Raw genomic sequence first — 13,239 nt, 5'->3', positions numbered from 1 at the left:
GATCATTTATCTCGGTCGGATGGTCTCCGACATAAGCTGGTCCTTCGATCCGGATTTTCCACAACCGCCAAACCACGGATCGGTTGAATCTCGACACTTTGACCACATCGCGCCTTGAACGTCCAGCAAAGACCATTCGGTGGACAAAGGACACCGCCATACTATAGTGCTATGAATAGATCTACCGCCATTCAAAAGGTCCTCAATGGAAGTAATCGCTATCTCAAGTCGTCTGAAAGGATCCTACAGCCATCGTCTGGAAGGCACTGTCTGATTGCATTTGGAATTGCAATCAAGTTCTTCGCCAACATCATCATCAGTGAGGTGAGCTGAGCAGTATATGTCTAGCCGAAGCAAACATATTTGTTTACTACAATTGCGTTCCCTCTCAAATTTGGATTCACCAACAATTGAACAATACTGCGAGTGGAGTATACGGCCGGATTACCGAGTTTCGTCTGAGTTTAGGTTGCGTGAGGCAAGCAACCATGTCGAAACCCATCACGAAGGGAGTGCGGATTCCCTTAAGTCGTTGACTACGAAATTGAAGGGACTCAAATTATCTCTAAGTAATATTTGCATATTTGTCAAAAACTTTAAGGATCCGTCACCCGGTAATTAAGGTGTCTAGCACCACAATCAAGGTGAGAGTGATCTTCGAAGTTTCATGTAAAACGTCTACGGATGTTTCGCTCAATGATGCACTGTATGCCGGACCAGTCGTTCAGCAGGATCTCAAGCCGATCGTTCTCCGCAGTCGAAGTCGTCAGGTGATGTAGAGCAAATGTTTTGACAGATTTGGACGAATTTGGAGGACACTCCTCTACAATGCGTTTTGAGGACGCCAACAGATAGGAAGGTTTCTACATACGGGCTTTCACATTTTGCCACTCGGACCTTAAAGCAGTTGGCGTCCAATGAGCGGGACAGGTTTCCTCTAGCAGCACCAACTATTGAAGAGGACGTGTATATGGACGACGTTATATCAGGAGCAGACGACGTCGAACCAGCGATCGAATTGAGAAGGCAAGTCGACGCAATGATGATCAGCGGTGGAATTAAACTGAGAGAGTGGGCTTCCAACCGCCCGGAAGTAGGTACTACAAGGAATTCTAAGGGAAAATATGGCGTTACTTGATTCGAATGGCATTGATTGGAACTTGAATACAGACGGGAAAGCATTGGGCTTAACATGGCTTCCAACGTGGATCAATTCCGTTTCAAGTTCGACATTCCTCGAATCACTGAGCATCAGATCCTCACGAAATGACAGGTGCTGTGTTTCATTGTGAGTCTTCTCGACCAACTAGGCCTGCTTGGAGCGACCCTCACTTCTGCGAAGATCTTCATGCAGCGGCTTTGGTGTCGGAAGAACGAAGAAGGTCAGAATCTTATCACAATCTATGTTCGGAGCCAGAGGGACGATGGTACAGTTTCGGTTCACCTTTTGACCTGGAAATCAAAGGTGGCAACCCTCAAGGTGCAGTTTCTATCTCGATTGAAGCTCTGTAGCGCACTTTTGACAGCTCAGCTTTGGGAAAGGGTAGGAGAATCGCTGAAGACAGATGGCCGAGTTCAGTTTTGGACGGATTCAATCTAGAACGTGGACAACTTTCGTCACGAAAAGAGTTGCAAAAAATCAAGGTTTGACGGAAGCAGGTAAATGGAGACATGATCATGGAAATTCAAACCCTACTGATCTGATCTTGCGTGGAATCTTGCTGAACAACCTACCTGACTGCTGGAAATCCCTGTAAATTGTTTACAAGTTAAAAAAGCTTGAAGAATTCGTCAATGATATCATCGTCATCATTTCAGAAAGCAATCTCTGTGTGTTTGGCGTGGCTTACCAGGATATCGAACATGTCGTGTGAGGATGCAATGAGTATCATGAGGTCAGATCTGAAATGCATGAAATTCTCCGGGTCCGAGGAAAACAACAGAAACCCGTTAGAGAAGTGTTGGCAGGACTTGATTTGGAATACATGAATCTCATATATCAGTTTTTGAAACGTGTTGATATCACTATAGCAGAGTTTTATGTAGTACGTTCCTGTGGTGCATGAGAATTGGATGGAATAAGTAGAATGTGTCAGGCGTGTATATTGAATCTTTGAAGATTGGAATAAGTAGTATGTGTTGAGCGTGCACGTTCTAATCTGATGATTTATGAAAAGCCCTTTAGTTTGACAGCTACTTGTGCGATGCAAAATCCTTCCAGTAGAATCGACTGATCTGTGCATGAATGTGAAGGCATGCGAAAATGGAAAGCGGAATCGGAAAAAGGAAAAGAGAAAGTTGGATCGTGCGCGAGAGGCCGATCTTGGGGTTGAGAAAGTCGTTCTTCAGTCTGGCAAATAATGTTGAGACGAGCAGTTTAGCCAAGAGTGTGCGCGTTTTGAACTTGGCAGGATCGTTTACCACAGTTCCTTGTTTACGTTGTCCGCCATTTGGTTTTGCTGTTCGCCCCTGTCTGTCACTGCCCCCTTTCGTTTGTCCTCTTCTTATCGTCGCCTACCGTAAATCCCTTTTTTTTGGTTCCGTTACAGATTAGGACATTTTGTCCCATCCATATTTTTTAGTATAAGTGAGCACATAATTTAGTTTAGGTCCCCTAAACCCTTCCTTCCCAATTTTAACTTTTTTGTAATCCCTAACCTCGAAACAGTCGCGAGTACTTCGGCTTCCCAAACTAACATAGTATAAGTATAGTATAGTAAGGCAGTAAAAAAATGTTAAATGTAAAATAATCTGAAAAAAAAAAACAAATGATTTCGGCTCAGTTATACCCATGTGGCGCCCGAGCCTTCCAAATAAACGAATGAGTAAAAAAATCGTCATCATTGAAATTTTGAAAGCAGTTTTCTCGTTCAAAACACAAATGTTCGTTATGAAAATGTATTCACTGTATTGTATTCCAGATGAAGAATGATATCAATGACGAATCCTTCAACCTTAAGATGCATATCTCTCTCTCTTCTTGGCGTAACGTCCTCACTGGGACAAAGCCTGCTTCTCAGCTTAGTGTAAGATGCATCATAGCTGCCTAATTCTAAAAATAGTTGCAAGCAGCCAAACCATTGCTCTTATTTTTGTTGACAAAAAATACCACTCAAGCAGCTCAATATCCTTCAGGTTGAACTGTGGCGGGACCCAATCTCATGGCCACGGCTAATGAGAGTTTGCTTTCCCACCAGTTTAGCTCATCCGTCGATTCGTATCGTTTGGCGGTGGCAGATTTTTACGATGACTTTTGTCGGACCATAACTGTGAATGTCCCAGATTCGAAGGGTGGAACATTATATGTATCTGTACATCTATGGGTGAAATGTGGGTGGTTTTGCTTTCATTTTCATTTACTCTTATCGCTAGCCTGGATCTAGTGGAACTGCAACTGCTGCTCGGTGTGTTGTTTTGGCCACTACAGTGAGTGACCCATTGCCGGAGGGTACCGATCGAACGGATTGCAGCAAAACTAATGAGAATGTTTCGACACTAATCTGATGCATCCAAATTGGATTGTATACTACACAGTACATTCCACTACCTTTACACATCCCAGTGGAGATTTTGCTCAGTTCCCAATTCAGTCATTATCAGATATGCACAAGCATGCATGCTGCCAGTGCCACTCACCTGTACTGTTGACGGCACTCTGCTGGAAGCGTTCCCCAGCTGGCAGGAGGTAGAGCGGGCCCGATATTTGCACTCCATGATTGAGAATTATGCTAAGCATCCCGACAAACACAATTACCCAGCCCCAGTCGCCCTCCGGATAGTAGTGTCTCCGAAGGGTGGACGCCTTCAGGGCGGCTTGGCCCGTGATGCATCGGTGGTCGTCGCACGGTATTTCTGCTGTGGCACTGAAAGTAGGAAAAAAGGAAGGAAAGTTATTTTGGTTTCATTGAGAACGTGTTGAAAATTGGTGTATGGGAACGTCCATAAATTACGTCACGCTTTGAGGGGGGAGGGGGGGTTCAGCAAAGTGTGACGACCCATACAAACATTTCAGAGGTCCCATACAAAAAGTGTGACATAGGGGGGAGGTGGGGGGGGGGGCTTGGAAATGGTCAATTTTTGCGTGACGTAATTTATGGACACTCCCTATGATAAAACCCAATCAATTAACTTACCTAGCTGCATTACTTCCAATCCCCTTGTACGGCACCTTCTCCGTGTAGATATAATCCCAATTATCAATCTTGATCGATTCCGAACGGTAAGGCCTCCGGTAGCGCCTTTCTTCTTCCAAACGCACAATCCCTCCCAGCCCTGCACTTCCGTTCCCACACATGCACTGACCGTTTCCCCCGGATCCCCCGGACAGCAGCCCATCGCCCACATTGGCCACATCCGGCAGGGGCATCTGCGTTTCGCCCGGCGTTTGAATCACAATCTGCGGATGGCCCATCATCACCCGAAAGTTCGGATTCGACTCCACCAGATTGGTGGGCCCCGTCAGACAGGCCGGTTCCACGATCGAACTGTAGGTCCTCCCGTTGGAATCAACGCTCAGCTGAACGACTGCCATTTTGGTGAGAATCGACGGCCATGTTTTACTGTACTTCAGCAGAGACATTATAATCCAAAGGGATAACTACTTGGCAGAACTTTGTCGTTTCGGTGCGTGATTTTTCCTCCCGGGATACGACACGGAACCGCACTTTATGGCATTACTTATTACCGTTCCGAAATGAAAGAATCATTATGCCGTTACCTACCCACAAACCACCCCCATTCACCCTCTCCACGAGCGTCGAGAACACCACTTTTATCAAACCCCTCTTCTTCTGTATTGTTGTGGCAGGACGACTAGTGATACCGGCGCGCGAAGTTGCGATTTTATGGGACCAGACATCGTTAAACGATGGCACTTTGCTTGGCGCGAGGAAAAAATATTACCACGTTCTGCTGTTGCTGTGATTGCCGCCGTAGAATCATTGACCTCATTTGGAGGTGGGATGCTGGCGGAGCGCTGTGTTCGGTGTCACTGCAAGAGAAACAAAAGAAAGGATTTTCCGTTAAATTTTAAGGCGTCGTTATTAGGGAAATCAAATATGTAATTTAAAATCGGTGGCATACCAATGGACTGAAAAATAATGAAAATATTAGGAGAACGTTTTAAAAACTTTTCAAAATAGTCAACGCCAATACAACTTTTGTATAACACGCAAAGAATTTTCACCTATTCAAAACGATAAAATTGTGTGTTACGTTGATAAAATTATCATTTTTGTTAGTATTCAACAATTCGACTTGAAACAATAATATATTTCGTTGAAACAAATCAAAAATCTAGTTTATTATTTTTGCCAAATCAATAACCGGCGAAATTGTTGATTCAACAAAAATATGCGTCACTTCAATTTGTGTGATGAATTTAAATCAGTGTTCATGTTTTTTTGTTTTAAATTATAAGTTTTTTCCAGGGTATGAAGTGAGAAACCAAAACCGCCATTTTGTTTCGAACTGTAAAACGTGAAAGTGAAGATGGCTGTATCTGAGCAAGATATAATCGAAGAATTAGACGTGGAAAAAGTTTCAGTCGAAGAAAATCAGGTGATAGAATTGTTAAATACATTTGGTGTATCGGAGACTACAATCGAAACGTTTCTCGGTTAGTTTTGCCAATATACAAATCTCTTGAGCGCTCAGCATTTATTTTTCATTTCAGTCAACTCGTACACCGTTGAAACTTTGAGAATAATTCAACGTAAGGAAATTGAGGAACTGATTCCTCCTCCTTCCCTCGCAGAGCGAACGAAGTTTATTCACGAATTTGATAATTGGAGGGTTGCGCAGTTACTTCCAGACTAGCTTCCAGATAACTAATATCTTTCTTACCGGTATTTTACGTGAATTGTACTTTCCAGGGACTGCCGAAGCTTGTCGATATTTCATCAGTTTTAGCTACTACGCAAGGTCCTTGTGCCAGTACCATCTTACAGGATTCGAAGCCCATTACACGTGAATCATGCACCGCTGCTTTTTTGCTCAACAGTTCTTCGAAAGGGCAAGCCATAATCAATAAGTACAACCAAGCGCCGTTTCTTTCGAGATCAGACAAAAAAAGCGTCACGCAAATTGTCGTCGACGAGTTTAAAAACAGATTTTCGAAGCTGACGTCGTCGGAGTTGCTGGACAGAGCTAAAGAACTGAAGCAGATATTCCCGAACGAACCACAGGTAACATCCGGCAACATCAATGCTAGCATAACGTGTGAAAAGTGCATTTTGCAAACAAACATGTCTGGGTTGCTGTAGAACCTATATCGATTTACCAACTATCATTCATACCCACTAACAGATTGCGTGATGTGTGCTCTTGTTGATGGTGGTATTGAGAAATGTGGGCGGATCGAGATTGGCTCGGCAACGACCAAAACATGTTTGTTTACAAAAAAACACATACGTACTTCTAGAATTATCGATCAAAACATTGAAGTAAAACCTAAATAGTGCACTATGATTGAAAACTAAATTATTCAATTTGTTTACATCTTTTCCGTATCTGCAGGAAACCTGGTATCAACCGACATTTGCAACGGATAGCTCAGGAAAAAGGAAACGGATCAACAAGCAAGCAAAGGGTCGTTTGTATGACAGAAACGTCAATTACAAAGAAGTACAACAGTGCTCGCAACAGGAATCAAACGAAGCGTCTACTTCAGTTCAAAGTTCGGTCGACAACTCCAGTGCGGATGGTAAACAACCCGATTAAACTGTTTTGTATTCGCTCATTTTTACCTATTTTCAGTTTCTGAATATCATCAAGTGAAAGCCTGGCTTGCCCATAACCAAGACGAGTGGGAAGAGCTTAGAATCAGGTGGAAGCGGTCTAGCCCCTGGCGGCTCTTAGAAGTATCTAAGATTTCGAACCGGACGTGTGCTGCTATACTGGCGGAGTACCCGACACTCAGAAACCACCGAGGGTATCAACTGATACAAATCGATTTCTCACAGAAGTTCCCGGGCAAAGACGAAGTTCTTTTCGATAGATGGATAGGATTCACAGCGGCCATCCAGCAAATTTTTCGACTTGAAGTGGCTGACGCAGCTGGAAAAACTCTTCTGACAAGCTTGGATGCAGCAGACATTTCTGAAGGTAAGTTTCTCGTTCATTCAATATTAGGAGGTATTTTAAAGTTGTAGATTTGTTATACACTTTCTTACAGATTTACAGATATCAAATATTGTCAGAATCATAATTGTCAATTGTCTCTTGTTTTTGCTTCCAGATGCTCGTAACTTCGTGATTACCACCCTGTTGGCTCATATCCTGCCTCGGGCACATATCAAGTGCGCCGGTAAGAAACGTTGGAAACCATCTTACAGTGAAGCAGAAGAAGGTGTAGTTATACACGTGAAGCAACTTGCAGATCTTGAATCTTGTCTCGCGAGGCTTTTCAAGGGGTTCAGAGACCGAGGCATTTCTTCTGCACCATTCATAATAGTACACGGCGAGGATTGGAAGAACCCTACAAGCTTCACTGTATGGAACAACGTTGTCTCGTATAAGCTGCTAAGCTTTCTGAAAGCGCTGGACATATGTATCAAGATCTACAGAACATATGACATCGAGTACCCGCAGCAGTCAGCCGCAATTTGGAGGTTGCTATCATCGTATCTATTCGATACAGGAGAAGCTGAGAAAGATCCCGCTGTACAATCGCTGCATTCCGCTATTCGTTTAAAACAACAGTCAAAATGATGCGTTGCATTGTAAAAGGCTGTGCGTGGGAGACTAACTCGATACACCGCCTTTACGAGCATCTGAGTAGAATGCATAGTTCGATTTCAACATACGTTTGCAACTTTAAGGGATGTTTACGAAACTACAGCGTAAGAGCGTCATTTTTTCGACATTTTAAGAAGCACTATGAAGAGGCTGCATGGAGAGATGTGAATACCGAACCGTAGAATATAACATCAAACGAATTTCCACAATGCTCGTCCGAAAATATAACATTAATCGAAGAAAACAGACTATGTGACAATGAAATGCGAAACATCGATGGAGATGTCGGTTTAAATCATAAACAACAAGAAGAAAAACCTGAAATTATTGATTTAGAAAAGCTTTCCGATCGAATGAAAAATCTAAATATAAATTTCAACTTGAAATGGTTAAGTATGGATACAATGCCACGTAAAACGGTTTTTGATATACAGAGAGATATACGGACATTCGTTTTCGAACCATTCAAAGAAGCTATTGTCAATATGGAAACGGTAGGCTTGATTTCTAACGAAAGTGGCACTATATTCAGGAATATGTTTGAAATCTTCAATGAAGTAGAAACCGAATACAAACTGATTCAAGATTTGAAAGCAAACGACTTGTACCACGATCCACGGGAGTTCATACTAAGCAACGAATTGCGTGCCGGCGTTGTGAATAATGAACAGCTACTGATTAATGACCAAATTAGCGGTAATTCTTTCTACTATATTTGTAATCAAAGCGGTAATGATTATCTATAAAATGAATGCATAATGATTATGTGGCCTGATCTTACTTGAATCAAACTGATCTTACTTTAAAATTACTCAACAAAAATGGCTGAAATTTTCACTGTAAACGGTTTAACACAACAATTTTACACTGTCAAAGTTTTATAAAAATCGGGACAGTGTTACCAGTTATACAGTCAAAATAGTGCACGCGGAACTAAAAATGGCCAAAAAGTACCTAAAATTTACCTTGAAGCGATTTGAGCTTTGGATATTTACTAGAAAAAGTACTGAACCGATTTCGATCAAATTTTTACCACTTAATTGATACTATGTTAAGAATATCGTGTGAAATTTTCAAACGTTTTGATGAGGTAACAAAAAAGTTATAGCCTCAGTAATTTTTTGAAATGAGTGTACAAGTTTTCTAAAATCTCATTTTATGATGTCGACAATATATGCGCCAATACTCAACCGATTTTAATGAAAATTTTATGGTATTAGCTACACATATAATACTATTCATGGTCAAAAAATTAGCTATTTTGACGAACGCAATCAAAAGTTATACAATATTTTCTGTGTGGCAATTTCATCGTGTTCGCCCTTTAAAGCTGATTTTTTAAATAGTATTTCAAGCATTGTTTTGTTAATGCCAGCAATTCCATTGATATTTGCTTTTAAAAATTCTCCAATTATTCTTCATGCAATTCCTTAGGGAATTCTTTTAGTGAAGCCATTTGACAATGATTCTGGGAATTTCCATGCATTTTTTTTTAATATCTTCGGAACATCATTCTGTTTTTTTTTGGATATCCGTCCATTTTTTGGACTTTTATTATTTATGCTATTCGGTATTCCTTCGCCAATTCCATCGAAAACTCCTTCGGAAAGTCTATCATAAATCGCTTCTATAATTTAATTGAAAAATCTTCAGACACTTTCTACTAGATTTCTTCAGTTTTTATGTAAGGAATTCCTGCAGCAGATAATTCCGGAATACCTTCGGCAATTCCGATGCTACTTACATTGAACATTTATTCGGGAGTTTCATCAGACATTCATTCGAAAATTTTGGCAACTTCGATTATTACTTCTGGGAACTTCTTTGTTAATTCCTTTGGAAATTGATTCGGTAAATTTCTTAGTGATTTTCTTCGGGAATTTATTTTAAAAAAATCTTTGGCGATTCTTTAAAAGTTCTGTCACGGTAATTCTACGAAAATTACTTTTGGGGTTCTTTTTAAATTTTCTTCAGAAATTCTTTAATGCTTTCGGAAAATTCTTTGAGAATTTCTTCGAATTCATTTCTTTGTTTTTTTTTTTATAGAATATATAGAATATTTCGGCTATTTATTTTGAGATTGGATTTGGCCAATTTCCTTAAAAAGTCTTAATATTTTTTATTCAGGAATTCCTTTGGTAATTCTCATATGAATTGTTTTGGCAACTACTTTGAAAGCTCTAATGTAATTTTGATGGATTTTTTTCCGACAATTTCTTTGGGAATTTTTTTCAGTTAGTTTTTCGTGAATTTCATGTGTGTGTTTTCGTGAATTCATTTCTTTGACCAAGACCAGTTGAGAATTTTAGATTTTCCAATTCAGCAACTTTCGGAAGTAATGTCAGTAAGTCAGTTCCTGTCTGGCATAGACTGGAGCGGTATTTTAGACGGCGAGGATGCTGAAGCCGCTGCTCAAACTCTTTCAAACGTGTTGACGTATGTAATAGATAGATTCGTCCCAAAGAAGGTTCACCACACGGCTCGTGTTCCATGGCAAACCAGCGAGCTTCGTCAGCTCAAATCTGAAAAGAGAGCGGCATTGAAAAGATTCTCGAAGCACCGCTCACTGTTTCTTCGTAATCATTACATCAGGATCAATCACGCATACAAACGAGTTGCTAAACGATGCTTTCTACAGTATCAGCGGAGTATGCAAAGAAAGCTCAAGCATCGTCCGAGACAGTTTTGGCAATTTGTGAATGAGCAGCGCCACGAAGCTGGATTGCCGTCGTCAATGATGCTCAACGATAAAGTAGCTCGTACTCCACAAGATATCTGCGAGCTTTTCTCCGAGAAGTTTTCCAGCGTTTACACCGACGAGATGTTGAGTGATGAACACATCGCACTAGCAGCTAGTAATGTTCCTCCCCTTGGCGAAACTTTGAGTAGTGTCGAAATTAACGAGGATATGATTTCAAAAGCTCTTTTGAAGCTCAAAACATCGCACAATCCAGGACCCGATGGAACCCCGTCGGCGATTTTAAAGGCACAGAACAGTAGCCTCATGGTACCGCTGCTCCATGTTTTTCGCCTTTCCGTTTCTTCCGGCACTTTTCCATCCTGCTGGAAACTCGGACATATGTTCCCAGTTCACAAAAAAGGAAATAGACGCGAGGTTAGTAACTATCGTGGTGTTACCTCGCTTTGTGCCATTGCTAAATTGTTTGAAATCGTAATTATGGAACACTTACTCGCTCACTGCAAACCGTACATCAGCACCGATCAACATGGATTCATGCCGGGCCGCTCAACGACCACTAATTTGCTGTGTTTCACCTCCTATATCTTCGAGACTTTGTCCGAACACGCTCAAACAGATGCTATTTACACCGATTTGACTGCCGCTTTCGATAAACTGAACCACCGCATCGCTGTTGCAAAACTCGATAGGCTCGGAATACATGGCAGCCTTTTGCAATGGTTTCAATCGTATCTCACCGGTCGCTGTTTGTCTGTCGTCATAGGCGACTGTCAATCTTGTTCGTTTGCTGCTACGTCCGGCATCCCACAAGGCAGCCACCTGGGACCGTTGATTTTTCTAATTTATTTCAATGATGTTAACTCGGTGATCGAAGGGCCTCGACTGTCATATGCGGACGATCTAAAAATGTTCCTTCGAATTCGCTCGCTTGAAGACTGCGATTCTCTTCAACGTCAGGTGATTGCATTTGCTGATTGGTGTAGTCTAAATCGGATGGATGTTAATCCGTCTAAGTGCTCTGTAATGTCATACTCACATAAAAAACGTCCGATTCTGCATAAGTATGTTTTGCACGGTACTGAAATTGGTCGTGTTAGCCAAATAAAGAACCTGGGAGTTATTCTGGATTCTGAGCTCTACTTCAAACAGCACGTCAACTACGTCATCGGAAAAGCCTCCGGAATACTTGGATTTATCTTCAGGATTACCAAAGAGTTCACGGATATCTACTGCCTAAAATCTCTCTACTGTGCTCTCTCTCGCTCTATATTAGAGTACTGCTCGGTTGTTTGGGCACCCCAGTACAACAATGCTGTCCAAAGGATCGAGTCTGTGCAACGACGGTTTTTAAGGTATGCACTACGGCGGTTACCATGGTCGGATCCGTACCGACTACCAAGCTACGAAAGCCGATGCCAGCTTATAAACCTGGAGCCACTAACGGTTCGCAGAGATACTGCTAGAGCACTACTTATCTCGGATGCCCTGCAGGGGAATATAGATTGCCCGGCCATTTTGGAACGCATAAACCTCAACGTTCAGCCACGAGCTCTTAGGAACAACCACGGTGCCCCCACAGACCGTTATTATAAAATAAAAATGTCCATCAAAACTAAGTTCAGGGATCGATTCCTGGTACCATTCTGCACCTCTGGGCAAATTTTTAAAATAATCCCTAGGAGGAATCTCGAGAAATCTCGATTTGATGTTTTATACTGAGACATTTTAAAGAAATCCATGTTCAGATTGGACAATGTTGCTTAAATATCTACAAAAATTTCCCAAAGTGTTCAAAGTTGTTTCAAACCAGTATATATTTATTAACGTTACTTCAATTATACATATTTACTACTTACCCAACTCAGTTAACTGATTACACTGACTTTAGTATGTTATGCTTAGCCATGCATCGGTTTTCACGTAAGCATTAAAAATTTGATTTTTTACCCATTGTTTTATGAACATATTTTACATCCCAGTATTATACATTAAAATTTTCCCCAATTCTTCAGCAAGTTTACAATTTGCACTCCAATTTTCATAGCGATATCAGCGTTCACTGTGGATTTATGGCAATAAATGTGAAAACGTGTTGAAACATTTTTTTTTCTATGATTTTCTACTGAGTTGATTAAGTGCGTTGTGGTGTGCCTCTGTGCTCCGTTGAGATAAAATCAATCAAAATATCAAAATACAGTCGGGTCTTCTATTTGACGCTGCCACCCACTTTACGCCCATTGCGTTTCCCAGGCTGTCCTCTAACCAATTTAGTTCTTTTTTTGTATATGATGGAGTATATAGTAAGCACTAATCGCACTAAAAATCAGCTGAATTTAATGTAAGACAGCTGAGAAACTGCGGTGGGCATAAAGTGGGTGGCAGTGTTTAACAGGAGTTTCGACTATACAGTGGATGGCCAAAATGTTTGGGATAGGCAACTTTTTTTTCTCTCACAAAAAAGTTCAACATGCTATAACTTTTCATAGAGCGCATCAAAAAATCTCAAATTTTGACTGTTTGTCAACCTACTATATGTGCATCATTGGTACAAATTTGGGCTCGATTGATTGATATTTCGCAAAGTTAGAAACGTTCGGGTAAAACACTATTTTTTAAACAACTCATTTTTGAGCTGTCATATCTCGGAAACCAGTGAACCGAATTGAATGAAATTTGGAACGTACACTTACAATATGTAAATGCTTCACAAACTATTAAAACATAGGTACTTTTTAAACGTTGAAAAAAGTTATCATGGATTGACACTTTTTGGATTTTTCTCGAAAAAATGTATTTTTTTA

At 41.0% G+C, this 13,239-nt stretch overlaps 2 protein-coding genes and 1 long non-coding RNA gene across 3 annotated transcripts in view; 1 reads left to right on the top strand and 2 right to left on the bottom strand.

Moving 5' to 3' along the window:
- LOC134285199 (uncharacterized) overlaps positions 1-13,239 on the bottom strand; it is a 203,453-nt gene that overhangs the window by 122,874 nt on the left and 67,340 nt on the right. The gene's annotated exons all lie outside the window — the stretch shown is intronic.
- On the bottom strand, positions 3,244-5,021 carry LOC115260462 (uncharacterized). The gene is made up of 2 exons (XM_029861407.2): positions 4,134-5,021; positions 3,244-3,863 (listed from the first exon to the last, which is right to left on the bottom strand). The coding sequence occupies exons 1-2, from the start codon at positions 4,577-4,579 to the stop codon at positions 3,587-3,589; spliced, it is 723 nt and encodes a 240-aa protein (XP_029717267.1). The 5' UTR covers positions 4,580-5,021; the 3' UTR covers positions 3,244-3,586.
- On the top strand, positions 5,173-8,496 carry LOC115260461 (uncharacterized). Its single transcript, XM_029861406.2, has 6 exons — positions 5,173-5,617; positions 5,675-5,798; positions 5,870-6,185; positions 6,517-6,703; positions 6,757-7,104; positions 7,238-8,496. The coding sequence occupies exons 1-6, from the start codon at positions 5,491-5,493 to the stop codon at positions 7,708-7,710; spliced, it is 1,575 nt and encodes a 524-aa protein (XP_029717266.1). The 5' UTR covers positions 5,173-5,490; the 3' UTR covers positions 7,711-8,496.

This window comes from Aedes albopictus, chromosome 1 (assembly GCF_035046485.1).
Source record: "Aedes albopictus strain Foshan chromosome 1, AalbF5, whole genome shotgun sequence".
Taxonomy (NCBI): Eukaryota; Metazoa; Arthropoda; class Insecta; order Diptera; family Culicidae; genus Aedes; species Aedes albopictus.
The sequence above is the reverse complement of the archived record's forward strand: the minus strand, read 5'-3'. Positions and strand labels throughout refer to the sequence as shown.